Source organism: Pteronotus mesoamericanus, unplaced genomic scaffold, assembly GCF_021234165.1.
Source record: "Pteronotus mesoamericanus isolate MK-2021 breed Mesoamerican mustached bat unplaced genomic scaffold, CSHL_Meso_final contig_27, whole genome shotgun sequence".
In the NCBI taxonomy this organism is placed as follows: Eukaryota; Metazoa; Chordata; class Mammalia; order Chiroptera; family Mormoopidae; genus Pteronotus; species Pteronotus mesoamericanus.
In genome coordinates this window covers 22421029-22437829 of record NW_026555115.1, presented here as the reverse complement: position 1 = coordinate 22437829, position 16801 = coordinate 22421029, and the positions used below count along the sequence as shown (strand labels likewise).

Below are 16801 nucleotides of genomic sequence, written 5' to 3'. Positions count from 1 at the left end.
TGCATAATGCTACCCTTGTTGCCAGCTTTCTAAGCAAATCCTACTTTGCCCTTGTAATGTCTATTTTTAGAGAACTTCTTTTATTATAAAAGTTTCTAAACCACCAGAATCTTTAAGTTATAAATAAAAAATCAGTAAATTGTGATTTTTTTTTTTGGGCAGGTGACACTTGTGTAGGGAGAAAAATTAGAAATGCCTATTTTATTACATTGTTTACTCTTGCTTCTCTAATACATGTGTTTTTTTAAGTCAATTACTTTAACCTATTAATAGTTGGTGTTAATAAAAGTTGTGATTTTAAAGTTTTCCCATGATTATTCATTTACTTTAAAAAAACCCCCACAGGACTCCCAAGATAGGCAGAAAGCAGAATTTGGAAAAGCCAAGGTAGTTAAAAACAAACAGAAAATGCCTTAGAAACAAAGCAAAGAAATGTGTGGGAAATGTCTTCAATGTCTTGAGAGAAGAGATGGGTATGTAATTAAAAAAAGTTGTTTTAATTTTTAAATGTGTCCCTACAAATCTTTATACTCTAAATAAATTTGAGAAAAAAAAATGAAAGCTGAGTGAGTTAGTTATATGAGTGCCAATACATAGGGGTCTAGAAGCCTTTACTGAGCTTCAAATACCTTAAGAAAAAAAATGACAAAGTAAACTTCATCTAAACATATGCTTAATTTTTGTTACAAATCAATGTTTAGTAATGTATTCATTTTTTATAAGTAATGTGAGAACACAGTCCAACAGACAGAATATAACGATCATATTTTCAAAGGTATATGTATAATAAATTATATTCTGGCCTATGCATTTAAAATTTTATCTTTTTTGATATAATATATACTTACTATGAAAACTCTGAACATTACAAAAATACATACCTTACCAAAGAAAAGCCATGCACAATACAACTTTTAAAGAACACCAGATTTTATGTGTCCAGATTTTTTAATTTATTTTTTTAATTTTTTTATTTTTTCAAATACATTTGTCTCTGCCTTCCCCCCACCACTTTCCCTTGCCCCCTCCCCACAACCCTTCCCCTTTGGTTTTGTCCATGAGACTTTGCTATATGTTCCTTGACTTTCCCCTTCCCTTCCTTTTCCCACACCAGATTTTTTAATATAGCTCCAGAATGTTTCCAATTTTTTTATTGTATGAATGTATCTTTTTCTTTAATTTTATTTTTAAATCACATTTATTCCATTACAGTTGTCTCAATTTTTCCCCCTTTGCCCTCTTCCACCCATCCCACCCCCCCAACCCACTCCCACAGTCAATTCCCATGCTGTTGTCCATGTCCATGGGTCTTTCATACATGTTCTTTGCCTAGTCCCTTCTTCTTTCCACCATTTTCCTCCTTCCCCATCCCCTCTGGTCACTTTCAGTCTGCTCCATGTTTCCATACCTGTGGTTTATTTTCTTCAATAGTTTATTCTGTTGAATAAATTCTACTTATAGGTGAGATCATATGGTATTTGTCTTTCACCGAATGGCTTATTTCACTTACCATAATATGCTCCATTTAATCCATGTTGTTGCAAAAGGAGTTCCTTCTTTCCTTTTGTTTTAGTAAAATGCAGATTGATTTTATTTATTTATTTTTTTAAATGTCAAGATTGATTATAAAATAATAGGAAACTTCAACATGGCGGAGAAGTAAGTGGAAGTCACAGTGACCCCTTCCCAGGACCAATCTGGAATCACAACTAAATTGTGGAAAAATCATCTGGAAAACAACTAAGCAATAGTGAGAGAGGAGCCTTAAAACCTTGGACACACAGAGAAATCAGCTTTAGCACAACCTAACTGGTAAAGAACACGTTAGAGGCTCAAGAAGGTGGGCGGGCACCCACGGGCGGCAACACCAGAGGGATACTGAAACAGCCAGTTGGATCCCCCTGAGAAGAGCACGGTCTAAACCATAAGCGGGGATCTCCAGCCTAAAGCACCAGAGGCCAAACAGCACACATACAAGAGCCAGCTGCGAAAAACAGGAGGGTTGCTCTCTACCAGAAACAGGTAGCTGGAGAGGCAAAGGGCCAACACAAAAATTTGGAGTGGCAGCCACTTACTCAGGGCTCCGGCAAAGGTGGGGCCAGTGTGGGCCGGAGCCACCTGAGGAGAGAATGGAAAGGGAGGCTTTGGGGAAAGAACTGAGAAAGTGTCCTGCAGGGTCCTGGTGCTGAATCAACCCACATGCAGCAGCAGCCATCTTGTTCAGGCAGACCACTCCCCTGAGCAGCAGCAGTGTGAAAGGACACAAAAGCCCCACTCACAGCAAAAATGAATGATATAGAGACTCAAAGAACAATTCAAAGGATCAATGAATCCAGGAGCTGGTTCTTTGAAAAGATAAACAAAATCAACAAGCCTTTAAACAGACTCAAGAAAAACAGGGAGTGTACCCAATAAATAATATGGGAAATGAAAGAGGAGAAATTAAAACTGATACCACAGAAATACAAAGGATTATAAGAAATTACTAAGAACAATTGTATGCCAAGAAATTTGAAAACCTCGATGAAATGGACAAATATATAGAAAAATATAACTTTCCAACACTGAATGAAGAAAAAGCAGAAAGCATGAACAGACCAATAATAGCTGGTGAAATTGAATCAGTCAACAAAAAAACTCCCAGCACATAAAAACCCTGGACCGGATGGTTTCACAGGAGAATTTTAAAAAACATTTAAGGACGAGCTAACTCCTGTTCTTCTAAGACTAATCCAAGAAGAAGGAAGACTCCCAAACTCTTTTTATGAGGCCACCATCATCCTTATCCCAAAATCAGATGAAGACACACCAAGAAAGAGAACTACAGGCCAATATTGCTGATGAACATAGATGCTAAAATCCTCAACAAAATACTGGCAAACTGCATCCAACAATACATTAAAAAGACTACCCACCACGATCAAGTGGGGTTCATCCCAGGGATGCAAAGATGGTTCAATTTTTGCAAATCAATAAATGTAATACATCACATAAACAGAAGTAAAGACAAAACCCACATGATCATCTCAATAGATGCGGAAAAAGCACTTGATAAGGTGCAGCACCCATTTATGATGAAAACACTCAGCAAAGTGAGAATAAAGGGGGCAAACCTCAACATAATAAAGGCCGTATATGAAAATCTACAGCCAACTCCATATTCAATGGGCAAACACTAAAAGCTTTCCCATTAAGATCGGGAACAAGACAAAGATGTCTGCTTTCACCACTTCTATTCAATATAGTATTGGAAGTCCTAGCCACAACGATCAGGCAAGAAAAAGAAATAAAAGGCATCCAAATGGGAAAGGAGGAAGTAGAACTATCATTGTTTGCAGATAACATGATAGTGTACATAGAAAACGCCACAGACTTCATCAAAAAACTCCTCGACCTAATAAGTGATTTTGACAGAACAGCAGGATACAAAGTCAATATTCAGAAATTGAAGACATTTTTGTACACCAAAAATGAAATCTCAGAAGCAGAAATCGAAAAAAAAAATCCTCTTTGCTATAGCAACAAGAAAAATAAAGTTCCTAGGAATAAACTTAACCAAGGAGGTAAAAGACCTGTACGCAAAAAACTATACAACACTGAAGAAAGAAATTAAGGAAGACACAAATAAATGGAAGCATATACTGTGTTCATGGATTGGAAAAATTAACATCATCAAAATGTCCATACTACCCAAAGCAATTTATAGATTCAACGCAATCCCTATTAAAATACCAATGACCTATTTCACAGATTTAGAACTAATATTTCAAAAATTTATATGGAACCATAAACGACTCCAATAGCCACAGCAATTTTGAGAAAGAAAAACAAAGTAGGAGGGATCACAATACTTGACATCAAACTATATTACAAGGCCACTGCAATCAAAGCAGTCTGGTACTGGCATAAGAACAGACACATAGATTAATGGAACAGAATAGAGAGCCCAGGAACAAACCCCTGTCTCTATGGTCAATTAATATTCGGCAAAGGGTACAGAAGCATGAAATGCAGTAAAAATAGCCTCTTCAACAAAGGGTGTTGGGAGAGTGGGAAAGCTGGAGAGCTACATGCAAAAAAATTGAAATTTAACCACCAGCTGACATCATAAACAAAAATAAACTCAAGATGGAGAAAAGACTTAAATATAAGTCACAAGACCATAAAAGTCCTAGAGGAGAACATAGGCAGGAAACTCTCAGATATCCCACACAGCAATATTTTCATCAATATGTCCCCTAGAGCAAGGGACATAAAGGAAAAAATAAACAAATGGGACTTCATCAAAACAAGAAGCTTCTGCAAGACTAAAGAAAACATCAGCAAAATGAAAAGGGAGCCAACCGTATAGGAAAATATATTTGCCAATGATACCTCAGACAGGGGTTTGATCTCCAAAATATATAAAGAACTCACATGACTCCACTTAAGGGAGACAAACAATCCAATTAAAAAATGGGCAAAGGACCTGAACAGACACTTCTCCAAGGAGGACATACACCAGGCCCAGACACATATGAAAGGATGCTCAGCATCACTAGCCATCAGAGAAATGCAGATTAAAACCACAATGAGATAACACTTCATGCTGGTCAGCATGGCCATCATTAATAAATCAATAAACAACGGGTGCTGGCGAGGTTGTGGAGAAAAGGGAACCCTAGTACATTGTTGGTGGGAATGCAGAGTAGTGCAGCCACTGTGGAAAACAGTTTGGAATTTCCTCAAAAAGCTAAAAATGGACTGCCTTTTGACCCAGCAATTTCACTGCTGGGATTATACCCTAAAAAGCCCAAAACACCAATTCAAAAGAACCTATGCACCCCAATGTTCATAGCAGCACAGTTTACAACAGCCAAGTGCTAGAAGCAACCTAAGTGCCCATCAGTAAATGAGCGGGTACATTTACACAAGGGAACACTACTGAGCAGAAAGCAGGAAAGACCTACTACTCTTCGCAACATCATGATGGAACTGGAGAGCATCATGCTAAGTCAAATAAGCCAGGTAGTGAAAAACAAATACCGTATGATCTCACCTATAGGTGGAACCTAATCAGCAAAGCAAACAGGCAAGGAAAATATGACTGGCAACATTGAAAGAAAGAACAAACCAACAGGGAGGGAGGGAGGGAGGGGAAGGGGAAAGGTCAGATCAAGGAACAGATGTGAAGGACACATGGACGAAGCCAAGGTGGGGAAGGATTGATGGGGGGAGTTGGGAGTGGGTGGGGCAGGGGAAAATGGCAGCGGGTAAATGGAGAAAAATGTATTTGAAAAATTAGAAAAAAAGAAATATAAATGTAAAAGAAACTTAAAAATTAAAATAATAAAAAAGATGATTTTAAAAATCCATTATAAAATATTAAAAAATTTGAATACATTATAGTCTCAGCAATTAAAACATGACACCAGCACAGAAATAATCATAGATCCATGAAATAAAATGAGCATTCTAGAAACAAATGTATATATCTGTCTAACAATGTAATATATGATTAAATTGATATTTCAAGTCAATGGGGAAAATAAGGCTTATTCAACAAATATGGTGCATGGACCACTATTACTTGAAATAAAACAAATATAGAGCCCTGTTTCACACATTATACAAAAAAATATTCAGGTGAGTTAAAAACCAGTATGTAAGATCTGAGGAGTTTTCAAAGAAAATTCAAAATATTTTTCTTACCCTGAAGTAACATATTCAAACCCAGAAGCTATTAAGTAGAATATTGAATATATGACTACATTAAACATTTAAGACTATATACTAACATACATATAAAAAAAGTTAAAGGACAAGTAAGAAAATAGGAAAGTATTTGCAATACATCTAAAAAAGGGTTAATAGTTTGTTTTCTTAGGGCGAAAATTCTACAAATATTTAATCAATAAATGGATAAAGAATACCAAAACGTCATTTAAAGCTTTTTAAAAATAATAGAAATAGGCAAGAAATATACAAAACCAGGTTTAGTTTCAACAGATAATAAAGGAACAATTAAAATAGCACATCATTGTCACAATCAGATTAATACGTATTAAAAATATCGGTAATATCAAGTAATGGTAACTGTGAAAGAAAATGGGTATTCGTAGACTCTTTTTCATCATCTTTTTAAAGCAGTCCTTTTAGCATGTTTTGCAGTACTAGTTTGGTGGAGGTGTATTCTTTTAGCCTTCTTTTGTCGGGGAAACTCCTTATTTTGCCTTCCATTTTAATGGAGAGCCTTGCTGGGTAGAGCAGTCTTGGTTGCAGGCCTTTGCTTTTCATGACTTGGAATATTTCTTGCCATTCCCTTCTGGCTTGAAGTGTTTCTGTTGAGAAGTCAGCTGCTAGCCGTACTGGGGGCTCACTTAGCTGTTACTACCTCTTTCTTCCTTGCTGTCTTTAGGACTCTCTGTTTGTCTTTGCTATTTGCCATTTTAATGATGATGTGTCTTGGAGTGGGCCTCTTTGGGTTCCTCTTGAATGGGATCCTCTGTGCTTCCTGGACTTGCGTGACTTTTTCTCTCCTCCAATTAGGGAAGTTTTCCATCATTACCTTTTCAAACAGGTTCTCTATCCATTGCTCCTCTTCTTCCCCTTCTGGTATCCTTATTCTATGGATAGTACTACGTTTCAGGTTGTCCTGCATTTCCCTCACTGCCTCTTCATTCTGAGTCTTTTTTCATTTTCTTACACTTTCTGGGAGCACTTTTCTACCTTATCCTCCCACTCACTGATTCGATCCTCTGCTTCATCGAGCCTGTTTTTGATTCCTTCGACTGTGTTCTTTAATTCAGAAATTGTATTCTTTATTTCCTCTTGTCTCTTATTTACAGTTTCTATGTCCTTTTTCATGCTCATCTAGTTTGCATTAAGTTCCTCATAGTTTCCCTGTATTTTTTTTGTAATTCTCTCTGAGCTCACTAAGCTTCCTCTGAACCGTTGTTTTGAATGCAATGTCTGATAGCTGACTTGCCTGTATTTCATTTAGTCCTCTTTGTGGGGATTCTTCCTTTCTCTTCGACTGAGGGGCGTTTGTCTTCCCGTTATTTGTTAGACTCTTCTTTTTTGCTTCTGCTTCTTCAATTGATCAGTCTTGATTTCCTGACTTCGTGGTGGGAACTTCTATAGTATGAGACTGCTGTTTTTTCTTTCTGGATCTGCCTCTGATGTCAAATGTTGACCCCGTCTGACCTTAGGCAGTCTGTTCGAGATTTCCAGGAATCTACTGTCTGTGGCTGTCTCCTTCAGCTGTTAATCTAGTCACTTTGCACTTAGCAGGCCAGCTTAGAGACACCACAAGATGGGGCAGAGTCTCTCTTACGGGCGTGGTTATTGGGTCCTCTCATGCTGCTAAGGGGAGTGGTCTGCCTGAGCCAGATGGCTGCTGCCATATGGGGAAGGAGTCAGCACCAGGGTCCCACTGGATACTCTCTCTGTTCTTTCCCCAAAGTCTTTGTCTCCAGTCTCTCTTCAAGTGTCTGTAGATCACTCTGAGTCCCCTTTAGCCAGGGATCTATTATCTGTGGCTACCACTCTGCACTCAGAAGGCCAGCTTAGAGACACCACAGGGCCGAGGCCCTTCCTGGGGTTGGGGCTACTGGGTCCTTTCAAGCTGCTGCCGCTCAGGGGAATGGTCTGCCTGAGCAAGATGGCTGCTGCCATCTGGGGAATGAGTCAGCATCAAGATCCTGCCAGCTACTCTCTCAGTTCTGTCCCTAAATCCTCCTTCCCGAGTCTCTCCTCAGGCATCTCTAGCTCACTCTGCCCCTGCCTTTGCCAAAGCCCAGGGTAAGTGGCTACAAATAAAAATTTATGCTTTGGTTCTTTAAATGGCTCTTTCTCTGGCAGAGAGCAACCCTTCTGCTTTTTGCTCTTGGTTGTTATCTGTGTACTTTTTGGCTTCTGGTGCTCTAGGCTGGAGATCCTCGCTTATGGCTTAGACCACCCCCTTCTCAGGGGAATCCTATTGGCCATTTCAATATCCCTTTGGTGCTGCCGCCCACGGGCGCCCTGCCTGCCTTCTTGAGTCTCTACTGCACTCCTTACCAGGGATGTTGTGCTAAAGCTGATTCTTCTGTCTGTATGAAGTTATAAGGCTCCTCTCCCCCTGTTGTTTAGTTGTTTGTTCCAGGTGATTTCTCCACAATTTAGTTGTAATTCCAGGTTGGTCCTGGGAGGAGGTAAGTTTGATCCCCAGTCACTCCTCTGCTATTTGATTCTGAATGTATCTTTTAAAAAATCGTTTTTATTTCAGCTTTATTGAAAGCTTAATATTTGAGTAATTTTTAAATAAAATAGGCTAACTACACATGCTGATTTAAAACTTTTTTTTTTTAATTTAAGAGCTTAAATATCTTTCCAAGTCAGTATATAGAGATCTACTTCATTCTTCAACAGCTACACAGTATTCCATTATGTGCTTGGACTATAATTTAACTAATACTAACACAGGCATACTTACAATGAATTTTTGTGTTTTGGGTGTGGCAACAAGGTTTATTCATGTAGATGGCTGCCTCTGTGTTCCTTCTCCATCCATTTGGCCATGGAAAAAGTCCAATTTTTGTCTTCAGCAAGGCCAACAGAGTTGCGAACACAGGTGGCAAGTTCAGGTCACAAGGAAGAGAGACTGGGATTTTCTTTGTTCCCCTGGTATTATATTATCTTGGGTTTAGGATGGACCTAAATAATCAGTAATTTGGCAAGCCAGCAGGAGAGGCAGGATCCGTGGCTTGTGAATGTAACAACGATGCCAGCTTCATAATAAACCTCGACAAAATTTATTCATGTAGAGGCTGCTCCTGTGTCCCCTCTCTGTACATGGTCCAAAATAGCTTCCCAGGCTTTCATGGGATTTTTGATGGGTCCACTCCCTAGTTAAACTGATAGATGTCTATTGTCCAGCACTTCCTCTTGCACCCCCAGCAATTCAGTATCAGAGTAGGGGAAAGAAGGAGTGTTAATCTCCTTGACAGAGCAAAGCTATGATCCCCTGGGGTGTGAAGCTGTAGTGCCCTGTGAAGCAAACAGGCTAATGCACACCAGTTTATTAAGCTCAATGTTTAATTCCCTTTGCAACCCTTTATCAATAGTTAGTTAATTACCTATGGTAACACTCCCCCTGAAGACTGTGAGCCTTGTAATCTTACCAAGATAAATTGATGAAGGTCTCATCTTCTGTAGCTGTTTTTTACTGTCAAAGGGTATATGCCTATCTATCCCCGGGACTGAGAGGATCTTTCTATCTGTTAAATGAATAAAGGAGTAAAAAGGTAGGGGAGTCTTCATTTAGGGAAGAGGAATTTTGCAAAGTTCAGGTCAGTCAGCTGTCCCTTGAAGGCAGCATATGTAATGTCCGGAAGATGACAGTGTTGGACAAGCTGGCATCCTTGTCATATTCACAAGCCACAGATCTTTCCCCTCCTGCTGGCTCGCCAAATGTAGATGGAAATTGGGCTCTTCCATGGGGTCACATGGAAAACATTCCAAGGACCCATGCAGTCAGATTGTGGCATGATAACAAGGTTTATTCATGCAGAAAGGTGCTCCTGTGTCCCCTGTCTACTGAGCCATGGGAAGAGGTCTGACCTTGTCTTCAGCAAGGCCAAAACAAAAGCCAATGTCTAGAGTTTTTGCTCCATATTAAAGCTTAGTCCTTTGGAACCCACACTGTCTGCTGTGGGCTCCAGTAACTGCTAGACTCACGTGATCACATGCTCTGGGTGAGAGAGCATGCCAACGCACAGGGTAAGTGAAGATTACAAGCAAGAGAACGACAGAGTCATATTTATAGTTTTGCAAAGAATATCCTTGTATATATATTACATAGTTAATAAGTATTTTTATGGAATATATTTATAGGTTGGGTTGAAACAGACTTTTTTTTCATTTTAAGAGATAAATGTCAAATTGCCCTTCATAAATACTGGGTATGTATCTGTTAAAAGATGTTTTAGAGGACAAACATGAAGGTCTAAGCTGACATGATTCAGCAGTCCCAGAGATAAATTTAAAAAATTTAAAAAAGAGATGAAAATATCATTAAATTCATTTTAAAACCAATGAAAAATTAATATCAGTATAACTGTGATTAGTTTTGGTAGAAGAATGAAGCTTTCAAATCTAAAAATTTCTTGACACAGATTCAAAATTTCAACTATGTTTATTTTAAGAATAAAAACATTGCAAGAGCAGGCTGAATTACCTGGAGGTGCTCTTCAGGCACTATAACTGGACCACATTTTGTATGCTCTGCACATTCTCCAGTACAGTATCTATGGGGATCATTTTCCTTCCGTAGGTATTGGTTTGTTGCACATTGTCTTCAGTTCATTTGAACATCAAAGTTTAATACAACAACAAAAAAAAAAAGGAAAGAATAGTTCACAGCAGTCAAAGACATTGTTAAAAAAAACTAGTAACTGCTATATTAGTTCATCAATAATTAGAAAGTGGACTAAGAAAGAACCTTGGTTCCATACGATATCCTCCTGATCTCAGTTTTCAAATACCCAAATATTTCACAAAGCTAATATTCATGACAAACAAAGGAGGGAGAAAGTGAACGTAGCAAGTGGGGGAGGAACAACTACACTATAGGAAAAGATCTAGTAGGTCACCATGTAATAGAAAATCAGGAAAGAGTGATTATCCAACAGATGCTTTTATATTCTTTTAAAATACCTTCCACTTTAGTCTGTAAGAAAAAGTGTAATAAAATATTCTAGTACAAATTTCATAATTTGCCATACTGGTTAGAATGGGGAGGACAGAATACTAAATGATAAGAAAATGATCTGTGTTTAACGTGACATACATACCTGCTAAGTAAGATAGTGCCTGCAGGTCTACGAACCTGAAAAGTCTTCTCTAAATAAGAAATAGCTTGTGGGAAAAGTTTGTTCTAAATAAAAGTTGAAAAAAGAAAACCAGTCAGAATTATACTCAAGTTATAAATTACATTTAAAACAAGTAAGGACAGGATTTTAATGACTGAAGGTAAAAAAAGAAAAAGCTTTACAATTCTGGAATATACATATTAAATAGTCAAAGGTTGTGTGGCAAGGAGTAGGGGAAAGAGTAAATAAGTCTAGGAGCAAAGGAATTTCCTAGTTTTCTAGTTGAGTTTGGGGAGAGAACTCGAGATGTAAACTTCTTTCCCTGTCTCCATTTAAAAGAGAATATTGGAAAACATAAATCTCAACTCTTAATCTAAATTACTTCCCATTTGGGACTGAGTTAACTGGTTCCAACATTAAAGTACTTTATGTTAAGAAAATCTTATGTTCATAAAGGAATTAAGCAAAAAATAAACAACTCATAGACACAAACAACAATATGGTGATTACCAAAGGGAAAGGAGGAGGGAGGGAGGTTGAAGAGGATAACGGGGAGATAAATGGTGATGGAAGGAGACTTGACTTGGAGTGGTGAACACACAATACAATATACAGATGCTGTATTATAGAATTGTACACCTGAAACCTATGTAATTTTATTAACCAATGTCACCCCAATAAATTCAATTTAAAAAAAATAAAAGAAAGTCTGATGCTTAGAAGATTTACTTTAACATCACTTATTTCTGTAACTCATAATGAATTAGCTTTGTGTGTGTGTGCGCAAGCCTGAAACTCTCTGTAACAGTTAAAAAACTAATGAAGTTAGCACTTCTGTAAACAACGTTGGCATATCATCCTTTCAGGTCAATTAACCTTCAGGAGAATAAGCATTTCTACCACAACATATTCTCAATGTATTTTAAAAAATCAGCTTTTTTACACTATCCTCAGTGTGTTCTCCTGCCCCACAACTTAAGAAAACAAGAAACTGAGAAGACTAATTTAATATTAAATTATAAAATAAGAAGACTAATTTAATATCAAATACAAAGGCTTAGTGAGTGCATCACAAAGACACCTTTGGCGAAAATAATAAATACATTTATCCATTCACTACCAACATCTTTTATTTAGTCATTCACAAAAGTTATGTATATATTTTTCTTTACTGAAGTAGAATTTACATACGATAAAATATACCCATTTTAAGTATCCAGTTTAAGCCAGAAGTATTTTTTACCTACCTTAACAAGGTATCTTTTCTCAGGGAGCAACCTGAAATTGACAACATGAAACGTAAGAATTGCCATGTTGGGGCAGAGCACTGTCTCATTTGTTAAGAACATATCTGGCAGGAACCACAAGGGATGCTTTGTGGAAGCATACAGTATCAATCTCCCAAAATTTCAATTTATCTCTGTGCCAAAACATAGCACTATGCATAATCATATGCTATCTCATTCATTTGGGAAGTTAAACACAGGAAAGACGTCAACTACTCTTAATAGATCTTCATAAAATATCATAGATTCATAATTTATCTCTTTTCTGGGCCCCTTACACTAAATAATAATTTAGACTATATCATCTCTCTGGTTAATAATTTTGTAAATGTTCTTATTGTACCTATAAGCATTTCCTCTTACTTTTCTTCCAAGTAATTATTGAGGAGGTGGCTTCTAGGTCTGTTATTGACCACATCCAAGAAGATCTGCATTTATTCTGTTTAAATTACTCAGATGTATAGATTTTAGTCATATTCTATGGCCATCATCTTTCCAAACTAAAAAGTATTTTTAGCTTAATTCCATCTTGAAGGTGCATTGGCACCTAGTTCAATCTACGGACCTTGAGGTAACACATAAAAATATCTTTAATAATTTGATTCTTAATAAAAAAGACAAAATAAATATGCACTTACTCTTCAATACTTTTATCATAAACAGTCTTGATTCTTAAATGTTCATTAACATCTCTCTTTAAAACATGATTTGCCTTAAGATGGACCTTATTTATAACCTGAAAAAAAGATTTTTAAAAATTTTAAAAAGATGTTGCATAGATTAGCCAACTGAGGTCCTAACTTAAAAAATAATAAACTAGCCCTGACTTGTGTGGCTCAGTGGGTTAAGTTTCATTCCACAAACTGAGGGGTTGCCAGTTTCATGCCTGCTCAGGGCACATGGCTGGCTTGCGGGCCAGGCCCCCAATTGGGGATTATGAGAGGCAACTGATCAATGTTTCTGTCCCCCTCTTTCTCCTTCCCTTCCTCTCTCTCTAAAAATAAAAAAAAAATGAAATTAATAAACTAAATTTCAACTGTAATACCCATAAAAAATAAAATGAATAAATGTAAAGATGTTTCATATTCATGGATAGAAAGACTCAATATTGTCAAGATGTCAGCTCTCCCCAACTTGATGTATATATTCAACGTTAGTAATCTCAGTCAAAATCCCAGCAAGCTATATTGTGGATATAAACCAAATGATTCTAAAATTTATACAGAGAGACAAAAGACCCAGAATAGCCCACACAATTATTGAAGAAGAACAAAGTTGGAAGACTGACACTACCTTACTTCAAGAATTGCCATAAAGCTACACGAATCAAGACAGTGTAGTATTGGCAAAAGAAGAGATGAAAAGACCAATAGAACAGAATAGAGAGCCCAGGAATAGTACCACATAAATACAGTCAACTGATCTTTGATAAAGGTAAAAAGGCAATACAATGGAGCAGATCGTCTTTTCAACAAAAGGTACTAAAGCAACCGGATATCCACATTTAAAAAAATGAATCTAGACACACACCTATCATCCTTCATAAAAATTAACTCAAAATGGATTACAGACCGAAATGTAAAATGCAAAACTATAAAACTCTTAAAAGATACAATAGGAGTGAACTTAGATGACCCTGGGTATGGCAATGACTTTTTAGATATAGCAATAAAGGCATGATCCACGAATGAAATAATTGCTAAATTCAACTTTATTAAAATTCAAAACTTCTGCTCAGTGAAAGATAACATCAAGAGAATAAAAAGATAAGTCTCAGGCTAGAAGAAAATATTTGCAAAAGGCACACCTGATAAATGACTATGACCTAAAATAGACAAAGAACCCTTAAAATTCAACAACTAAAAAAAAAAACCCAATTTTTTAAAAAGGCCAGAAATTTTAATTCACACCTCACCAAAGAAAACATACAAATGGCCAAAAAAAAAAAAAGGACATGAAAAGATGTTCCACATTATATGTCATCATAGAAATGCAAAATAAAACAACAGTAAGATATCACTATACACCTATTACGATGGCCAAAATTGTTTGGAACACAGGGAACACCAAATGCTGATGAGGATGTGGAGCAAAAAGAACTCTCATTCATTGCTGCTGAAAATGCAAAATGGTACAGCCGCTTTGGAATACAATGTGGCAGTTCCTTAGAAAACTAAACATGTGCCTACCATAACAACCCAGGAAACATGCTCTTGGTATTTTCTCAAATGAGTTAAAAAGATGTCTACACAAAAACCCATGCATGGATGTTTATAGCAGCTTTATTCATAATTGCCAAAACTTAAAAGCAACCAACAACTTGTGATGTGATGGGTAAAAAAACCGTGGTAAACCTAAATAATGAAATATTATTCAGAGCCCAAAGATGATGTTTCAAGCCATGAAAGACATGGAGGAACCTCAAATGCATATTACTAAGTGAAAGAAGCCAATCTGAAAAGACAACATACTGTATGATTCCAACTATACAACATTCTGGAAAAGGCAAAAATATAGACACAGTACAAAGATCAGTGTTTAAGACGTGTTAAGGGGGAGGAAGGAACGAATAGCTGGAGGACAGAGATTTTTAGGAGAATGAAAATACCCTATATGATACAATAGAGAATACATACCATTATACATTTATCCAAACTCACAGACATATAGCAACAAGTGAACCTTAATGTAAACTATAGACTTTGGATAATTATGATATGTTGCTATAGGTTCAACAATTGTAACAAAAGTACTGCTACTCTAGTTGGGATGTGGATAATAGGGGATTATATATATGTGAGGAGGAAGAGCACATTTGGGAAATACCTGTACCATCTCTATTTTGTCCTGAATCTAAAACTGCTGTAAAAAAAAAAAGTCTTTGGTTCTTTTTAAAAATGGAGACCAGAAAACATTGGAATGAATAAAGTGGTAAAAGAAAGACATTCAACGCTGAAGTCTATATCCAATGAAACAATCCTTCAAAAATAAAGGGAAAATAGCCCTGGCTGGTGTGGCTCAGTGGACTGAGTGCTGGCCTGTGAACCCAAGGGCTGCCGGTTCGATTTCCAGTCAGGGCACATGCCTGGGTTGCGGGCCAGGTCCCAAGTAGGGTGCATGTGAGAGGCAACCACACACAGATGTTCTCTCCCTCTTTCTACCTCCCTTCCCCTGTCTAAAAAAATAAATAAAATCTTTTAAAAAAGAAACAAAAATAAAAGGGGAAATAAAAATATTTCAGATAAATGAAAGTTGAAAGAATCATCACCAGTAGGTCTGTACTATAGGAGACACTAAAAGAAATTCTTCATTTCAAAAAAATGACACTAGGTAGTAACTTGGATCTTGTCTTCGTCAGTTCAGGCTGGTATCACAAAATACCATAAACTGGGTAGCTTATAAACAATAGAAACTTATTTCTCACAGTTTTGGAGGCTGGTAAGTCTAATATCAAGGTGCCAGAAGACTGAATGTCTGGTGAGGGCCCGCTTCTTGTTTCATAAGGTCATATTCTTGCTGTATCCTCTGGCAGAAAGGGCAAAGGAGCTCTCTGGAGTCTCTTCCATAAAAACATTACTCTCATTCAAGAGGGCTCTGCCAGTGTATACCAGATCTGTAGGAAGGAATGAGGGAGACTGGAAATTCTAAGTATGTAAGTAAATATAAAAAATTATTGTGCAGAAAAGAGTTAACATAGCAGGCACAAGACTGCTATGTTTAGAAAGGCCTGCTCACAAGCTTGACCTTTCTCTGTCTGGGAACTTCTATGGTAAACAGTTTCCTTCCTGACATAAAACTTACCTAAGTGATATGGGAGGCCTACTGTGCCTTAACTGTTAACAGAAACAATAGAGTTTATGCTGAACACTTGTTTACTTCTTGGTATCTGGAATTTTAGTGACTGATACTGTGCCTACATGACCAACCTCCAATAAAAACCCTGGACTCCTAGGCTCAGATGCCCTTCTCTGGCAGACTACAGCTTGTTGCTGTAAGTAATGCTGAAAAAATTAAGCATTCTGCCCTGGCTGAGAAGCTCCGTTGGTTAGAATGTCATCTAGACATGCCAAGGTTATGGGTCCAATCCCTGGTCTGGGCACATAGAAGAATCAACCAATAAATGTATAAATAAGTGGTACAACAAATCAAGGTTTCTTTCTCTCACTTTCTCCTCTTCTTCCTTTCTCTCTAAAATCAATTAAAAAAAAAAAAAAAAGAAATTATGCATTCCTATGTGACTCCACTAGAAGAGGACTGTTGGAAGCTTGTGTCTGGTTTCCTCCAGTCTTTCTTCCATGAGATTTTACTCTTTGCTGATGATGCTTTGTGTCCTTTCACCATAATAAATGAGCTATGAGCATGGCCAAACGCTGCATCCTGTGTGTCCTTTTAGCAAAAAAACCTGGGGTAGTCTTAGAGACCTTTAACATAATTACACACATAGTGTGGGGCAAAAGTAGGTTTACCGTTGTGAGTATGCAAAAAACAGTTTATTCTTGTATTATTATTTATTAATTATTGTATTATTTTCCATAAAAACAACTCTATTTCTTCTATTTCTTTAGAAACATTATCAATTTAAGGGCAAAATTATAAAGTTGTAATGGTGAGGTTTATAATATATGTGGAGGGAACATATATATTACATTAATAGTAAAAGGACCAGAGTTTAAATGAAACTAT

The 16801-nt window shown here is 37.1% G+C and overlaps 1 protein-coding gene across 1 annotated transcript in view; it reads right to left on the bottom strand.

Moving 5' to 3' along the window:
• LMLN (leishmanolysin like peptidase) overlaps nt 1–16801 on the bottom strand; it is an 85367-nt gene that overhangs the window by 57514 nt on the left and 11052 nt on the right. The window contains exons 2-5 of the mRNA XM_054575171.1: nt 12757–12854; nt 12080–12110; nt 10815–10897; nt 10199–10316 (exon numbers count right to left, since the gene is read on the bottom strand). Of these exons, the coding sequence (XP_054431146.1) occupies nt 10199–10316; nt 10815–10897; nt 12080–12110; nt 12757–12854 (330 nt within the window). The remainder of the gene's footprint in view (nt 1–10198; nt 10317–10814; nt 10898–12079; nt 12111–12756; nt 12855–16801) is intronic.